This window comes from Haemaphysalis longicornis, unplaced genomic scaffold (assembly GCF_048455015.1).
Source record: "Haemaphysalis longicornis isolate Haplotype H1 unplaced genomic scaffold, Haemaphysalis longicornis Haplotype H1 scaffold_2, whole genome shotgun sequence".
Classification (NCBI taxonomy): Eukaryota; Metazoa; Arthropoda; class Arachnida; order Ixodida; family Ixodidae; genus Haemaphysalis; species Haemaphysalis longicornis.
In genome coordinates, this window is record NW_027526295.1 from 261,202,141 (window position 1) to 261,219,942 (window position 17,802).

Genomic DNA, 17,802 nt, shown 5'->3' on the forward strand with positions numbered 1-17,802 from the left:
GCCGAGTGTGTCTGTGAAAGATCCACCCTTGGTAATTGCACTTTGTGAAATTCTTCTGCTGGTGGGACAGGCGTCTGTTGAAAGCCATGTGTTTGCTATCTTTGGCGGGAAGGAAGGGGTCTTCTGCATAATCTGGCTGCCGACATACCTCCGCGAAACTGTGCATGGAGAGAAGTCTTTTTGGCAAGGCTTACTTTAGAAATGTGGGGTTCTCAAACGGGTGTGCTGAAGGGGGATAGGGTAAAGCTGGTGCCCTCTGGCTGATACACCTAGTCTAGCAGGACATACAACGGTTTATTTTGAGATATTTTAGCAGAGATGCGAGAATAGAAAAAAAAACTCTGTGAAGGGAACTTGTGGCTTATTTTAAAGCGTTAAAATTAAGCCTATAAATTGTATACCCCAAAAAACTAACTTCTGCTTATGAGGTTTTTTGGTCAACATGAGAGCAAACTGGCCAGCCTTAAACAAAACTAGCTTTTGAATCAGCCCAAATTTCTGCTCTGCTCAGGTTCCTGCTACGACTGTGCTAATCAGGGAAATAGCTAGAGAGGGGGTTTGGGGGTTTGAGCTGCCTCCAAAATTTTTTACAAGAGCGCGTAATTGAGACTTAGTGTTGATTTCTGCAAAAGTCCTTTCTTCTGGTAACCCGTAACCCCCTCCGAAAAAAGAATTCTGGCTACAGCCCTGGTGCTAATGTTCATTTCTTCAAGGCTATCAGAAAAGGTGGCTCTCAGGTGCAGTTGTATGTAGCTTAGGGTGAGTGCAGTCATATATAACAGAGTGACAAATGTCTCATAAGCAGCTTCACACCTATCTTTGCACTCTACACTTAGCTCTAGCTATGAGTAGGATGCATCAGGGCAACGCCTTCTCTATTTTTTTAGCACCTGCCAAGTTGCTCACTCTTCAAGGGGCGCTTCACTCTGCTGCTGAAGATGTGGTTCTCTGAGATCTTGTGAACTGGCACCATTAAAAGCTGAATCGCTGAACTTGTGTCAAACACCATCTCTATGAAGAACCTGTCGTATCAGCACCCCGTCCGAAGGCAGTGGGTTAACTCAAGACAACTTTTGTCAACACATGTGTTTTATTATCTGCCACAGCATGTCCTTACTGCCTATTGCTGGCTGTTAGCTACATCGACCCCTGTACCAGCTTTGGCTGCAGTGTTTGTGTGGTCAAGTTTAACCTAAAGAAATGTTCTCTTGTTGGCATTGGCTTGGCTGTTGGCATGTTCCAGCGAATAGCAGACAGGCTGTTGTTTAGCGGCAAAATAACAATTTGGTCCCCTGTCAGGCTGAAACTAAAAATAGGCGCATTCAAGAAACAAGACAATGTGGAGCGTTCATGCCCTCAAAGTCATGAGTAGAGACTAATAGTGTCACTGAATCTTATTTAGTGGCCCTTTAGACTCTACGGCACTTACTGCACCCTGATACTGCACCCAGACAGCATGCAAGGGCTAGAACGCTGTCTGGTTAAATTAATTGCCACATTAGTCAGGTGAGCCTTCAGTAACTACAGCTTAGTTCAGCAGAAGTGCTCAACCAAACCAACAGGAATGCAAGCATCAAGTGCTTCAGAGTGCTGTGTATCTGCATAAGAAGGAATGAAATGCCACATTCTCAACTGACTTAGCTCATAGAGGATATGCTCGAATGCCAGGGGTGTGTGTAAAGTCATTGGCACAGAGAGAGAACACTCAGCTTGGCAGGGAAAGGTTTGGAAGTGCTGAAGTGGCTCATTTGACAGGTATTGAAAGTAGAGGAGGCAGTGTTAGGGCCGACATTGTGGCAATGTAAAAGCCACTGTCCCTTGTATTAAAACAGTCTCGGCACCAATGAATGAAAGCAATTTACTAGAAAGCACATTGCTTTAGTGTCTTGGGTAGTGTGCCAGGACTATTGCTGTTTTTTTGTTTTGTTTTTTTGGCACAATAAGGTTTCTTGAGTCAGCATGATAAACATGAATTTGTGGACCTTTATATATGTGTAATATAGGTATACTTATATGTAAAAGCTTGTTACATCGAAATTATTTCTATCCTCTTTGTTATGAGTGGGCTACAAGAAAGGCAATGAAATCCAGTGGGTTCCTCAGTGGAGTGAAAAGGAGGCCACCAGAGCGGGCCTGGCTGGCTGCCCGGTGTTGGGGTAGGTGTGGTCGATGCTGAATTCTGCACCGGGCCACTAACTGAACCCACTGCGTGTGAGCGGCTGTCGTCGTCCCACCAGCAGCCCGGGAGGATGCAGGCCTGCGCTGAGTGTTGGGGGTACCGTGTTGCAGCGTCTCCTGCCCGCTCTCCCCTGAGCTCGCCCGTCAACCCGCGGCCTGCCAATAACCTCTTCCTGGGCAGCTTCCCGCATGGCTCCTCCTCGGCCAGCTCCAGGTCTCCCAACGGTACTCGTGCTCCACTCTTCTCGGGGAGCAGCGCCAACCGGGCCCCTTCCCGTCCCCCATCCCCCATTGCCTTCCTGTCCTCTGGTTAGGATGATTCATCAGAGGACAGCCACCACAGGGGTTGTGCTCTCCGTTCTGAAAAAAGGAACAGCGCTGCAAGGAAGTTGCTGAGCTGGTCAGAGCTGGTCCAACATTTGCGTTTAGTCCTGTATAATCTACCAATTTTGCGCCAAAGAAAATTCGGCATTTAACCCTAAAATTTTAGCCTGCAAGTGGTGCTATGTTGGTTAGTTTGTGGATAGTGCGAGCGAGCAAACGGTTTAGCGGCAGTCATCTTTTCCCGTACAGTTGCTAAGCGACACAGGCAGAAGAGTGAGTCTATCTATGTGCAAACAGTATGGTGGCAGTGAAGCGTTTTTGGTAGGGCTTGGCCAGCTGAAAGTGAGAGGTAGGGAAGTGAGTCTTGTCTATGCGCAGACAGTTCGTGCTTGCAGCGAAGGGTTCCTGCGTGGCTTGGCCCGTTGGAATGCCTCCTGCATAGGCAAGCAGGGCGGCTTGTTTTCTATCGAGGGAGAGAGAGAGGCAGCTTCACCCCACCTGTTCCCCTGCCTTGCATGCGGGGCAGACACGGTGGCGCTCTCCCTTCTTTGCCTGCTCTCTGTGCTGTCAAAATGCCATAGCTGTACTACTTGGCACCTAACTAACAACGCGTCATTGTGCTCCCTGTCTCGCCCACTGTCAGTATGATCGCCTGTGGGCGTCTCGCAAAATGGAGCATGTCCAGTGTCTCTCACACACCCCTGGATGCTGTGCGGCATGTGTGCGTCTGACATCAAGTGACCATGTCTGCTGCCTTCCTCTTTTTAATCTCGTGGCCTAGAACTGCAATTGCAGTATTCTGTCCATCGATCACTTTCAGCATTATATGGGTGTCATTTTGAGCTCTTTGATGAAGACACTGATCAAAGACAAAAGTGACACCAAAGCCCTGCAAACGGCGCTTTCGTGTTGGAGCAATCAACGTGACAGCATCTTTTTCTCTGCGCTTGGTGTCTTTTGCTGTTTGCCAGTATGTAAATCCTTCTCGCCAGGCAGGCTTCCTGTAGAACCTAGACTGAGTGATTCTTTGATTGCTGAGAGAAACAGATTTGAGATTTTAGTCTCTAATAACCTCAGACCTTGTTTGTTGTGCATAACAAAAGCACAAAGAAGGTAAGCATGAGCTATATTCACCACAGTAGCCACACAAGTTACCATTAGTGCATACATTAATAAACCTCACGAGTGCGAACATGATTTGGAAGCTGCAAATGGTTGAGTCACTACTGTGGCTCAGCCCTGGCCACGAACTCCGCATCTGCATTGGGAAGAGGTGTTGCTGAAGCTGCAGCAGTTGGCAGCATTCCTGATCGGGTGATATGTTCTGCAGGTGTTCAAAAGATTTAATGTTCAGTTGTGGATGTGTGCTCCCTTTTTTTTTTTTCGGTATAAATGTTGGTCTTTGTAGTGCAGGCAGTTTGATTTGGTTTTTCTTTTTCTTGCTGAGGGTCCTACATGGGGGTTGTGGATTACATTCAGAGGCGGCGGGAGAGCTGGCTTAAACACACCAAAATGCATTGGCGTACTTAAGGACGACCAAGGTGGTGGGGGCTCGCTCCGTGGCAGCCTAGTGCAGTCCCTCCTCGCGTTGGGGGGAGGGAGTGGGGGCCACGGGCACAGCCCACTGATGGGGTCGGGTGCGGCTCAGCGTCTCCGCTTCCATCGCCGGTGCGGTCGCCAGCCCGGAGCCCCCGCGCCCCGACCTGCCGGGCGCTGTACGACTTCGACCCCGAGAACGAGGGCGAGCTGGGCTTCCATGAGGGGGACCTCATCTCGCTCGTGCGCCGCGTCGACGACAACTGGTTCGAGGGCAGCGTGGATGGCCGCACGGGCATGTTCCCCGTCAACTACGTCGAGGTGGTTGTGCCCCTGCCCTGATCCCCCTGCCTCCTGCTGCTGCTGCTGCTGCCGCCGCCGTCGCCGAGGGCGGGTGAGTCTCGCTGGGCTTCCTGGGAAACAGCGATGCAGGGGAAGTGCAAGAACAAACTGCCTTTTGTGGGGTTGGCTTTTCCTCATCAATAAGCCCTGACTGCTGAATTTCAAACTATGCTCTGATACAATCAGTGGTCTCCACTGTTTTTTTTGCATAGGTAGGCGATGGAACAAAGTGGGCCTAACCGGCACTGACACAGTTCAACTGTGCCTCTTTTTCAGTTGTCGCCTCCCCTCGTCTCGGAGACCGGTGGAGGCCTCCCGCCCCGGCCGTGCTGCCCACCTGTGTTGTCTCCCCCTCTCCGTTCAGCCAGCCTCACTTGCAGAGTTGGACCCATTGGCATACTGCTGAACTTAGTCATTTTGGGGTTGTTTATAGTGTTTCGTCCTTCGTGCTTCACTTTCAATCATATAGGCGGCCCAGTGTTGAGTGTAAAATTGTAAATATTTTTGTTGAGTGCCACGGACTTTTATTGCTCATTTGTTTATTTATGTCGGACGCTGCACCCTACTCGTGGACAAGCTCCGTTTACGCAGGATAGCGAGAGAATTGTCTCAGTGAAGACGCGAAATAAAGGGTCCGGCACAAATTAGCCGAGCCCGCTCTTGCGATGCTTGACCTCAGTCCCCAAGTGGGGCTTCCTGTAGGGAAGCACCGCGCAGTGAAGACGACCCTCAGTTGCTGCAGTGATGAGCCACAGCCGGGGCGGTAGCCTTCTTGGCTGGCATTGGGTTCTCCTGTGTTGGGAAGCTTCTGCCTTGGACTACGTCTTTCATGGCTCCAGTCGCCGCCTCCCCTGCACCCTGTCAATCGTAAACCTGGTGTGCTGTTCTCTCTCGAGTATCCCGGAGCTCTCCGGAGATGATTAGCAGAGAGCCTTGCTCCGTGCGCTTGCTGTTGCGGCAGCGCATTGTGGCGCCTCTGGGCTTTCCCCACCTTGCAGCAGGTTCTATTTTGTTCCTTCTGACCGAGCTGTCGTGTTTGTTGTTTGTCAGATTATGGTTGTGACTTGCCCCCTGCGACAATGTTGAGCTGGTGCTATTTGCGTCCACTGATACCGGGCTTTACCTGTTCGTCACCCGGGTGGCCGGATTCTGCAGTGTCTTTTCACAGGAGTCACTAGAGGCCCTTTTCTTTTGCGACTTAACTCCAAGACAGCTCACTACCATTTCTTCTTTGAGTAGTAACACGAAGGAAGTGGGAAGCAAATGTTGGTCAGGACAGGTGGTGAGACGTTGGCAGTGCCTTTCCCGTCCACCATGTTTCCTTTGGGCGCCATCTTCTTCCTGTGGAAGTCGCCATTGAAACTCTCCTCTTCGTTTGTCTGCCTCTAGGAACCATCAATTGTAAGTGCATTGTGGGTAGTACCTACCTTCACAGGGTGTTTTACGGGCATATACTTAAAGGGCAGGTGTGCTGCAGAAAGCTCCTCATCAATACATCGAAGCCTGCTAGATAAAAAAAAATGACACCACACCTCCAGCAGGCTACAAAATTACCTTCAAGCTTCAGCGTTGTTCTCCGGAGGTGGCAGTAGATAGCTATGTGCCAGAGTGCCATGCAGGCTGTGTTTCACAGCTTTCAACTTCGCAAAGCTGCTGACCACAATGCTTTAGAGCAAGTAGAACCATGGTTTTTTTCCTTCCGTTCCCTCCCTCCGTGAAGCGAAATGGCAACCGCAGCATGGCCTATGTTCATACAGCTGTGGACGTATGGCTTCTGAATGCTGCTGAGCACTTGTAAAACATGTTGCCGGAATTTCCAGAAGTTCATTTTTGTGTAGCGAGAGAAAAATTTTAACTTGGGATGCCCACCAGATTTGAAAAAGTTGCTTTCTTGACATGTAGCGAGTGCCGATGGTTTTTTCGCATAGTTCGCATTTGTCAGTGTTTTCTTTCTTCTTTTTCTCACATTCACATTGACGGGCTGTGAAAGGCAACCTGTTGAAAAGCTCCACCCGACCCTGGGATTCAGAGTTCAAGAAAGAATTGCTGTGTGCAGAAAGATACGGTGTGTGCCATTTTGTCCACGGCCATTTTCCTGGCCTTGTACTCCTTGCCGCTGTGGTTGATTCCCCTCCTGTCTGTGTTGATGGAACGTGTGGTGCGTCTACATCATTAGGATGCCGGTGAAGAAATGCATGCTTGTGCACTGCCACGAATCATGCTGTGCACATGTTTGGGCATATCTAGTGTGTGAACAATGTGTGTCAGATGGGGGTCAGTCATTTCGAGGGGCTCATCTTTGCTTGGTACACGACTGTCATTTGCGAGTGCCGCGCCTAGCTAGCGAAGGTACTCAAAGCTGGCACACCCAAGGAAGCCATCCTTAGCCGCACTGATTGCAAGCTGGGTGGTCTGACCTCTGTTTCAGCCATCGTAGGACCCAGCAATATGCCCCAGCCAGCAATGTCCGGCACTGGCCTCATTTGAGGTGGTTACAAATCACTCGACTGGCGTGTAATCACTCTTGGCCGTGTAATCAATTAAGAAGCCTCGGCACACGCCCTGCCCCGAGTCTCAAATGCAATATCCTCACCTGCTTGATTTCGGCCGTCACGCCGTTTGCAGCAATATTCCTCTTCGAATGAAATCGTGTGGAACACAATGCTGGATAGTTGCTGGCGTCTGTAAGTGGCTGCTGGTAGTGTTAGACACCGTTCTCTTCCCTCCAAGAATACTAGTTCCCCGAGCCCAGAGTTCTAGCCTGGCCAGTCCCTAGAGTAACTCGTCACTGTAACTGCTGTGATCTCGATGTTGTCGTCTGTAGCCTTCTTCTTCTCTCTCTCCACCAGTCACACTCCAGTTCTTTTTTGGCTGTTGTAAAATCATGTTAAATGTCCTGCAAATGAGAGACCTCTATCCCAAATAAAGCTGTTTATGTTGTTCCAAAAATGTGTCCCTTCTTTTTTTTTCTTTTTTGAAAGCAGTCAAGTAACAGCAATTGTACTTTGGTCGGGGGCACATGGGTCTTTGGGACCAAAAAAGCACTTTTTTGGGTACCACTTTTCTTTTGGTTTGCAGAGCGTGTTCTCCAAAACTTCTGTACTTAGAACAGTACCAGGTACTTATGAAAGCCAGAAAGGCCTGATTTAAAAAAAAAAAAATTCTTCAATGATTCCCCACTTTTTCACCACAAGTGGTATTGCAGTGATAGGAATTTCTCAAGAGCTACATCCCAGCATGTAGTGCAGCTATGTAGATCATTTCGTTTGCCCTGTGAACCTTAATGTTTAAACCATCCAATAAGAGAAGCAAATTTCCCATTTTGTGTTTCAGTAGTTTTTTAATTATTTTTAATTCGTTAGCAGGAGTACTTCAAACCTAGTTGTAAATGATGTAAACTTTTATGTGATTGCAAAAAAAAAAAAGAAAACTGCTTCCCATATTTCATTCCCCACAACTTCTGGTATATATTCATGCCTTGAATTATATACTCGTGCCTTGCTGGCAATTTTTTGTTGAATTGTTTTCTCCTATTGTTCTCAAGAACAATCAAGGGAGATTTTTAATTAACTCAGAAACTAATTACCTCACACCAAAACTAATTGAATAAAAAAACTGAACAAGCCCATGAAGTTTCCTCGAAATTTGTTGGAAAGCAAAAAAAAAGTTTCTAAGACCAGTGTGCCTTTTTGAATTGAGTTGTTTGAGCATTTTAATTTGCTTCAGCCCCTTCCTTATGTCCACGTTTCTTGATACAAATATTGGAACTTCCAAATAATTTGCCAATAGTGTTTGATTTTTAAGTAAATGGGGCACAAACCTGTACCACTTGAAGTATTTTACTTTTCTTTTTCAATTCAAAAATAAGCATCACAGAAACAAAAACTGGCTTTGCCTCAAACTGCGTTTTTTTTTTTTAACTTCAGTGCATGACTTTTTTTTTATGGGCTCGATTTTTTTTTTTGCATGGCACTACTGCTGTGTAGAAAGGCACCACTTGTAGCCTTGCACAAAACAAGTATAGTAGCTGGCAAGGGGTACACAGCTGAAGGGAAACACTACTGGCAAATAAAATTTAAATATGAAAGAATTTGGCCACTAGTGACACAAGTGAGCATCGCTTTCCTTTAAACAAAATGCATACCCGGCACGAAAAAGCATAGCAATCTCCTCTTCCAGTGAATGGAGGGACTGCAACTTCCGTAACGTAGGTGGAGTGTTATCTTCAGAAACAAGGGCTTCACAATTAGTCAGTCTAGTGGCTTGTCGTTGCGCTTACAGGCATTGACCGATTATGGGCCGCTATCTATGACATACTGGGGAAACACAAGACAGCAAAGTTGTGCGCAGTCGTCATGGTCCTTTCGAAGCTGAAGGACACAGCTGACCAAATACCCCACTGAAACTGAAAACCCCCCGCAGCCCATTGAGGAAAATTTGCCTTATCGAACTGTCGGAGATCACCAGTCAAAAACTTTCCCTGTAGTGACCTAGGGCAGCCTTTTAGAAACATGTAAGCCACAGAGTTGCCATAACTGAAGTCTCGGAACAGTAAAGCCTGGGGACAGGGAGGGGGCCTTAAGAGCTTTGTTCACACTTTTGCCACACCAGCTGCTAGCATGTTTACTGGTAAGCTCCCTCAGCTGACTGGGATAACAAATGTTCAATAAGTTACAAAATGTGCATGCACTGGAGTGCTGTAACCTGGCTGTTAAAAAACATAGCTTGCTAGTGGCAACTATGCATGTGTACTTGCCTCAAAAAGTTCAAGCTAACTCTTCGCCATATCGACCAACCAGTTAAGATCCTCAGGATACTTGATGACATGAAACATATGCGAGTGTGAGCAAATTTATTTCCAGTTGGAACCAACACAAAACAATTAAAATGCTTTCATGGAAAGCAGCACAATCTTGTGGCCTGTTCCATTACAATCTCACTATATATACACAATACTTTCGTGGTTCACACAACCACGTAGTACACACAATTGGTGGATGAAAAAATAAAGCCCTCAAACAAGATGGAAAGAAAACAAAAATTTTCAATTTTTGCGTGAATGAGAAAGATGATGGCGGGGCCTAGGCAAGAGTTGGACTAGCCATCTGCCAGACAGCAAGAATGCCAGAAGAACCTGCTGTCTGCTTATAAAACAAAACAGGCACTTAACTGGCAATTTGCATTACGGTCCACTTACTGTAAAAGTACTGTCACAACACAAAAGTGGTACGGTAATACCTTACATTGAAATGCAAATTCTCACGAGATGTAAACAATTATGTTCTTTAAAGTTTCGAAGACATTTGATGTACGCGGCACAATGCAATGATATACCTGCTACTTGACAGCTTTTAACAAGCCTGCCATGCAACCAATGGAGCGCAACGACATATACGCGAAATGGAGCGCAACGACATATACGCGAAAACTATAGCTGCGATGCAGGTAGAGAAACCAGTAATTTAGTCCGTCTGTAGAAAACATGATTTAGCAGAAATATTTCAAACCATTCAATTCAACTACACACAATGTAACTGCAGACATGCTTACGTTTAGCAAATTGCCCTCCTGGCAGCACGACACGATTTACAATTTTTTTTTCACAACTGCTTTCAATGTAAATAATATCTTGTCACATTACAACTATGGTATGGTAAACAAACGTCGAATTTTCAGCCAACCATCATTAAGGAACAGTAAAAACGGGCAGTTTGGCACAGCCGAGCCCACCAGTTCTCTCGCACAAATGGCTGTTTTAAACATTTGTGTAAGCCAGATCTGATAGCTGCCATAAACAAAGCGCGTATAATACAAGGCCTGCTACACAATCCTTGCGGCTTTTGCTTACAGTATAGATATACCATATTCATTTGCATAATGGGCATGCACGCACCCCCCCCCCCCCCTTGCTAATCAAAAACCAGGACTTGATTGGTGAACTCCGCACATGGCAAAAGTCCAGCTCTAGTGGAAGGTAGACCTCAAGTAGGAGACGGCTTTCTGGCTTTGGTACGTCTAGCCTAATTACACTTCTTGTGAAACGACGGCCTGGGAAATAGTATCAAGAGTTTCCAGACACTTAAAAATAAGGCTGGGCATTGGAAAGGTGCAAGGCTGACATCGTAGGGGTAAAAGTGGGCAAAGGATTTGCACGTTCAATGATTTCATTTTCGGATTTCCTGTGATTCCCCCAAAATAAGTGCGCATAATGCAAATAAATATGGTTCAGAAACCACTGTTAAATGACTTTTATACGGCTGAATTTTAGGGGCTCCAGTGAGCCGAGATGGCTAACTTGAGGCATGCCACCACTTGAGCAGCACTGTGCACATGGAATGCATGCCCAGGAGAACCCCTTGTGAGCACTGCAATTTCCAGCACACTTGATGGAGCTACTAAGAACAAACACGTCATTTATTCGTGAATGAAAACTAAAAACCCTGGATCATTGCCACTAGATTAGTCTGGCATTAGGAGACGCGCCTAAAGGCAGACTTGCGAGGCAAACGAGGCCTGACACAAAACGGCACACACTCTAGCACATGATGCACAACAAGCGCGAAGGAGCACACAACCATCACAGAATGCTGCTGCCCTCTGCAGGGCCTCTTTCACAAGGTCCGGTTGAGTTGTGGATGTGGAAATTGACCACGTACTCTGCATTAGTCCGCTGGACACTGATGGCAAACGGGTCATACGGGTGGAATGTGAAGGCCACCAGTCGGCGCGCCGCAGGGGGCGCATTGCGCCCCTGCAGACCGGCGTAGATCTTGAACTTGAGCAGGCCAGAGTCGCGCGCATAGAACCTGATGGGGTAGTCTCCACACGCCTTGGGCCTCTCGAGGACCGAGACCCACTTGTCGTCGTAGCTGAACAGGGCCAGGTCCAGGTAGGGGCTGTTGCTGTACGACTGCGAGCTGATGGGCAGCTGCGCCAGCAGCCGCCTCACCGCCTCCGTCTGGCCCCCGTACCGGGCGTTCACTATGGTCTGCTTGAATCTGAGGGATAGGGAGGCAAACAAGAGCCATAAATAAGGGAAGCGAGGCCACAATGCCCCAAGACTCTGCGGTTTGACTGCAGCAGAGACGGGGTACAGCCTTGACTTCACTTATCAGTAAAGTTCTAACAGCAGACGGGAGTACCAATGACGTATGAGGGCCAGAAATAAATAAAATGGCATTCCTGGCGAGCTTTTCCACACAGCTTTTTTTCACCTTAAGTTTCAGTTTGTTTCATATTATTTGCATTTCCTTTGCAACAATGAGAAAAAAAAAATGCAGGATGGAGGGCCAACAGGCTAGTCGCAGCCAGCTTGATGGGGACCCAACTCCCTTTACAACGCAGTGTGGCATAAGGCAAGCTGTTCCATAATTTCTTTTTGCACACTGAAAAGCAACACCAAATAAAAAAAAACAGTATTGATTTTTTTAGCTTTAAGCATTCATAAAAAAAAATTATGGGGCAGGACCTTTTAAATTTAAAAGTTAATGAATAAACCTACTATACAGAGGGTTGACCAATAATCTGGTTTACATATCAAGTAAGTGTACCACATACATTTTACTTTTTCAGAAGGCTTTTTAGCAATGGCCCCTTTTTATTTCCCACAAAATCCTGCACAGAGAAATCTAGCAACAGCAGGGGTGGTACTGCAAGTTCCGTCCGTAGTTCTTGGGCAAAGCTAGTGCCCAAAACCCAGCGTGTGCACCCCACATAATGTGTGCGCAGTTTTTCGTACGCACTCGTCCACCGGCTGCTGCTGCGCCTGCCCTATCGTGTACCGGTGATTCAGAGAAGAACGAGGCAAGTGCCGCCCGTACCTCTGCTGCACGAGGCGCGCGTGCACGTTGTTGGAGGGGGAGCAGGCCAGCTGGGCATTGGCGTGCAGGGCGGCGTTGCGCAGCAGGTCGCTGAAGTTCTCCAGCAGGGCCAGCAGCTCCTCGGAGGTGTTCTCGTACACGGCCAGCACCTCGGTGCTCACCAGGTTGTACACCACGAAGAAGGACGGCTGCGAGTTGGGGTCCGACAGCCGGAACGACACAACGTCCTCGCTGGCGTACTTGAGCAGCAAGTGCCGCTCGTCCAGCAGCTGCATCTTCCACAGCCGGAGGTCGCACAGCTGCTCAAAGTGCCGGTAGAACTGGCGCAGGGCCGTGGGGCTCCCTTCGGCCTCCGCCTGTTGGGCCATCAATCAAGGGCGGGAGGAGCTCGAGACTGCCAGCACAGTTGCCTTTGTGAAACTTTTCGTCACAATGCATTTGTTGGCCCCTACTAAGGAGAGCTACATTCATGGCATACATTCTCAAATACAGACAAACTGTATGTATGTATGTATGTACGTACATACGTACATACAGTTTGTCAGTATTTGAGAATGTATGTCATGAATTTAGCTTTCCTGAGTAGGGGCCAACAAATGCATTGTGATGAAAAATTTCACAAAGCGAGCCGGCTACATACGTACGTACGTTTGTATGTATGTACTTGTATGTATGTATTTCTGTATGTGTTTACGGCACAAGGGCATCGAGGCCAAAGAGCGCCATGTCAAAGTGAGTGGTTTTCAGTCAGTAAAATAAAATTTGAAGGGACGTGAGGAGGCTAAAAAATAAACCATTTATATAGGGGTGTAAAAGGCCCTTAATCTAAAATATTGCCAAAAATGTAAAGATGCTGGCGTACACCAGCTTGGAATTACGCGCGTTAGGTAATGAGTTTTAAAAACCCAATATTGTAAATTTAAGTTATTAGGCGATATGTGGGAAACATAGGTTCCTCTGCTAAAAATAGCAAAGGGCGTAGGAGTATGGCATACAGTAAAGCCCGCTTATATTGAACAGTGCGAGGATTGTAAAATAGTTCGATATAGCAAAAATTTGATATAGAAAGTGAAGCAAAAAAAAACTTATACGAGAGCAATTTTGCCGACGGATTCACGAGCTAACACAGAGCTCTTGCCACCCTGCAGTTCACTATTGATACGACACTTTCTCGGAACGCAGTGTCCAGAGTGCCGTCCGACGGCACTCTAGCTGATCGTTGCAGGCATGGCTAGAGTGCCATCCGATGACATTAGAATATTTAACACTAGGCTAGCACCGGCCAAAGAGTCTGTCGTTGTAGTGTAAAGGATCCGTCTTAGCTTCTTGATCCCAAAGTTGGTGGTTCGAGACCGGTTTTTGCCACGTTTTTTTTTTATTATTTATTTAAAGTGATTTTTATACCTTAGGTTAGTTTTGGTGTTTTACATGATTTCTTTGCGTGTGTTAGGTTATCTTATGTTATGTTTAGGTTGCCTAGCTTTACGTTATCTAGAGCGATGTACTGCCAGACGCGGCAATTCTGCCACAAAACGCCGGTCGACGTCGATATAGTAGAGCGCTTATAATACCGTCAGACGGCACTCTAGACACGGCCTTCTCGGAAACAAACAAAAAAAAAAATTTACTGGGGCGGAAGAACTGCATGAGTGTAGCCTGCTTCTTGGAGCACAACGCGTTGCTGGTGACTGCTTGCTCCACGGTATCTAAACAGTTGACAAGCACAAGACCGCTGCCCTCAATGGCACTGCAGTATCGCCGTAGCAGGGCCACAGCAGCGACGGCTTCGCTCGCGCTCGGAAGCGGCACGGAATCCTCAGCGTCTTCGACAGAGCGGAGACAAGCATGGATACAAGCGAATAACAACGAACCCAGCGAGTCGAGCAAGTGCGGGCAGCGAGTGGCGCGGTCTTGAAGTTCGGTGACACCGCAGCCCGCAACGCCCAATGTGGCACTTTCGGCTCCAACGGCATGCATGCGTGGAGCTGGTCCACTCCATAGAGTTTCTTGCAGTATACTTACAAAGAAACTCTATGGTCCACTCTGCCACGGCCAGTTTGGACGCACCCGAGCTCGCGCGGGAGTCGCAAGCGACACCAGCGACACCGCTGCGCGCCGATGTATTGCGGGAAAGCCTGCCGCATGTCTAAGGAGAGCGAAAAATCCTGCGCGAGAGAGTTTGATATATCTATTGGAGCAAAACTGCGTTCGATACAAAAAGTTTTAAATTCATGCAATTTTTACCAGAATTATACAAGGGTTCGATATAGGCAATGATTCGATATATCCGTGTTCGATATAAGCGGGCTTTACTGTATCTATAAATTTCGGGAAAGTGAAGGTGTCTAGCGTCCTCTAATCCTGAACATTTTAAGATATGGAGAACTGAGAGCAGTCCTCCACATCTGTTGCATACTGGTGGTTGTGTGCTTTTTAATAGGTACGAATGAAAGAGAGAGAAATAAACGTTTAATGAATACGAGCAAATTTGGTGCTAGATGGCTAGATGGTATGGTACGAATGAGTACCACATGTGTGACCAATTCTCAGTTCGCACATAGATATTTTAGTAAATGTTTCCTTTTTCTGTAGTATATTGAGCCAACTGCCCAAGGATATCAAATTTCAAGTGAGCTTCTTGGTACAGTTGAAACTCAACTTTTACAAACAAGTTCTGATTTTATTTTCTCACCCATGAGATTTAACGTATTTGGGGATTTGTGCAAACAAAGTTGGCCACCGAACACAATTTCACCAAGGTTCTTGGCAAAAAAAGAAAAGACAGAAAACACGATACAAGCAATCTTGGTACACTATTTCCACTATTTCTTAAACGTGCAACGTAAAAGTGATGCTAGTGACCAAAGAAACAGCAGGCGTAACTCGCACATAGTTCATTGCAAAACATCAATAAATGTTTAAGAAACATTTGATGTATTAGTTGGCTTATTTTCACACGCTGCACTCTATTCAATCTTTTCACAACTAGAATCGAATGCCTTGCCTACAAGAGGTCGAAGTAAGCTAGTTTGTCCACCTGTACGAGTTAAAATAGCCATGGGCCGGAGCTCTCTTATACGTGTACACTAACGGAAAACCATCAGCCTCTTGTGAAAAAACACTGCCAGGACGATGCGACACAGGAGCTCTCCGTCAGCCAATCGTTTCCCTTCGAACGAACCTGTCGGTAAAGGTGCACCAGAAGCCGATGCTTGAGCGAGTTGAGCGTGGGCTCGCAGTAGGGCCTCCGGTCGCCCCCAGCCAAGAACGCTGACGACACCAGCAGTTCGTCGTCCTCATAGCAGAAACGCCCCACAGTGCGGACATCCACAAACTGGCCCTCCTTTGTCACCTGCGCAGGGGGCAGCCGGGTACAAAAGGTGCCCACCCACTCACGCCTCCTGCAGTTTTTCTTTTCTACATGGCTTCACTATGGTCCAGCCACGTCACAGTGCAACACAAGGGCTAGGTCAAGCTGCTCTGGAGGACGACATAAATTGACCGCACCACATGTAAACTGCACGGCCATGGGGGTGATACATTGGAAGCAAGAAAAAATAAAATAAAAAGCAAGCATTTCACTATTTCACCTTAAGCACTCTCTTTCTCTGTACTATGTGGCCGTGTCCCACCGGCATCGTCATCAGTAATTACTAATATACTGCTCAATGAAGGCCCAGTGACCTGTTGCTGCTCTCTCACACCTACCTCAATTCCCTCCCTGTGTCAGTTCGAATGCCTACTCCCCTGGTCAGTTCAGATAGTGAGAAATAGAAAATTGGGATAGCTGTTGCACATTCATTTTCTTTTTTTAAAAAACTGCTGCGTTTGTAGACCTGCCTCCGTTTTGTTGTTCATGGTTTTTGATTTAAAGGATAGTGCTGCAGCTCACTACACTGGCCATATGAGTGGGTTTAAACACGAAGACTGATTAGGCTTTTGAAATATTAATGCTGCACGGCGTTTTGTTCTTCTTTAAGGTCACTGGTTACATTCAAGAAACATGTTCTTCTTGGGAATCTAGTGGCTTCCGCTTAACCAGTGGCTTCAGCTCGCACAGTATGCCTTGTCACCTTCAGTTTCACATCACGCCCACAGTCGAGCACAAGACTGACCTTGAAAATGTGCACTGTCTGGTGCTGAACCGAAAGCACGGCAAGCGTGTCCCGGTAAAGGTAGAGCCCCTGGTTGTGCGAAAGAAAGATCTTGTCCGTCTTAAATGTGCGCTTGTCCTTCAGGGTGCCAGTGACCATATCCACCAGGTGCAACGAGTAGTCCTCCAGAGGGGAGCGGGGATTTGGTGACACTGACTCGTTGTTGCGGTGCATATCCCAGAAAAAGGGGTGCGGTTCATCGGGCACATACATGGCCGAGCCGACGATGACGTGACGGCAGTCATCAGTGAACAGGCTGCACTCTCGGTTGAGCTGCTCGCCACCATTGCCAGACACATTGACAATGTGTCGGAGGCGAAAGAACTCGTTGAAGATGGTGCTCCGCACGTGCGCGGATTCGGCTCCAGAGCCCAAATGATCACCACCGAAGTCTCTCAACAGGTGCGCAGCAGAGCAGGGCCCGCGGTACCAGTAGATCTCAATTGACGTCTGGTCCGACGAAAAGGCTACAAGGTGCCTGCCGTCGGGCGAAAACTTTCGCAGAAAGCACGGCGGTTTCTCCACGTTCACTACTGTGAAGTTTGGACACGCGTTCTGATGCAAACGTCGCGAGACGTGCAGTGGAGACACGTTTTGTTTGGCAGCGTAGATTTCGCGGTACTGCAGTCTGAGAATTATGTTCTGTGCCGGAATCTTGGGGAGTTTTAGGAAGTCGTCGCCGCTGGCCTTGCAGGCGTTGCAGTTAAGCGACACCCGAGTAGCAGCACTGATGGGAAATGCCGGCCTTCCACACCCACAGGTCTGGCCATCTTGAGAGCTCCGGTGCCGCACCACAAGCTTTTCGTGGTTAGACATGGTACTTTTTCACGCCACTAACTGAACGTGCTCGACCCGATGCAAGGGGCCAGAACCCGTTATCACGAGCGATGTGTTCCCTTGATCTGGTAGGAGTGCCATATTCTTCGCTTGTTTTGATACACGTTACGAGCCTGCAACGGTGAACAGAGCGCACAGGCGCTCGGCCGCACTCAGCCAACCACAGGCCGAAACCGCGACAGGGAGACAGGGACGCACATCGCGATTCGATTCGCCGACATCCGACATTCACAAATAGACAAATTTGCCTCTTGACAGAACTAGACAAATGATAAAACTGCGCGCCATGTTTTTGATAGATTGGCCAGTGCAGAGTCGGTTATATTTCAAGTTTGAGTTGGGAACCGGAAAAAAAACTTCCTCCACTGTATCATGGCGTCGCTGCTGCTGATGATGATGCTGCTTAGCAGCTTCCTCTTTGTAACGGGGTGGCGTTGCAGAGCGACCTTGGTCGTAAAGCCACTGTACAATCACTTCGCCAAAAAAAGAAAAAGAGAGAAAAACTTTACAGAATTTTTTTGCTAGTCTGACTTTTTTTGTTCGTATGTAGTCCCAGATTCTTCTCTGCTCTTTTCCCACCAACGTACTAATGGTTCTAACCTTCTTTTACT

General features: G+C 47.5%; 2 protein-coding genes across 11 annotated transcripts in view; one reads left to right on the plus strand and one right to left on the minus strand.

The window, feature by feature from the left end:
- The window catches only part of Endoa (SH3 domain containing GRB2 like, endophilin-A), a 45,711-nt gene extending 38,382 nt beyond the window's left edge, over window positions 1-7,329 (plus strand). For 4 of the 10 annotated variants that reach the window (XM_077700367.1, XM_077700372.1, XM_077700368.1 and 1 more), the window contains 3 exons: window positions 2,290-2,403; window positions 4,151-4,432; window positions 4,657-7,329. In XM_077700367.1, coding sequence (XP_077556493.1) covers window positions 2,290-2,403; window positions 4,151-4,380 — 344 coding nt within the window. In that variant the 3' untranslated portion in view covers window positions 4,381-4,432; window positions 4,657-7,329. The remainder of the gene's footprint in view (window positions 1-2,289; window positions 2,404-4,150; window positions 4,433-4,656) is intronic. The other 6 variants (XM_077700371.1, XM_077700373.1, XM_077700374.1 and 3 more) reach the window with 3 other exon arrangements.
- A 1,889-nt stretch (window positions 7,330-9,218) lies between these two features.
- On the minus strand, window positions 9,219-17,574 carry Abo (de-etiolated protein 1 abo). The gene is made up of 4 exons (XM_077700366.1): window positions 16,316-17,574; window positions 15,382-15,552; window positions 12,201-12,556; window positions 9,219-11,378 (listed from the first exon to the last, which is right to left on the minus strand). The coding sequence occupies exons 1-4, from the start codon at window positions 17,168-17,170 to the stop codon at window positions 10,958-10,960; spliced, it is 1,803 nt and encodes a 600-aa protein (XP_077556492.1). The 5' UTR covers window positions 17,171-17,574; the 3' UTR covers window positions 9,219-10,957.
- Window positions 17,575-17,802: the final 228 nt, after the last annotated feature.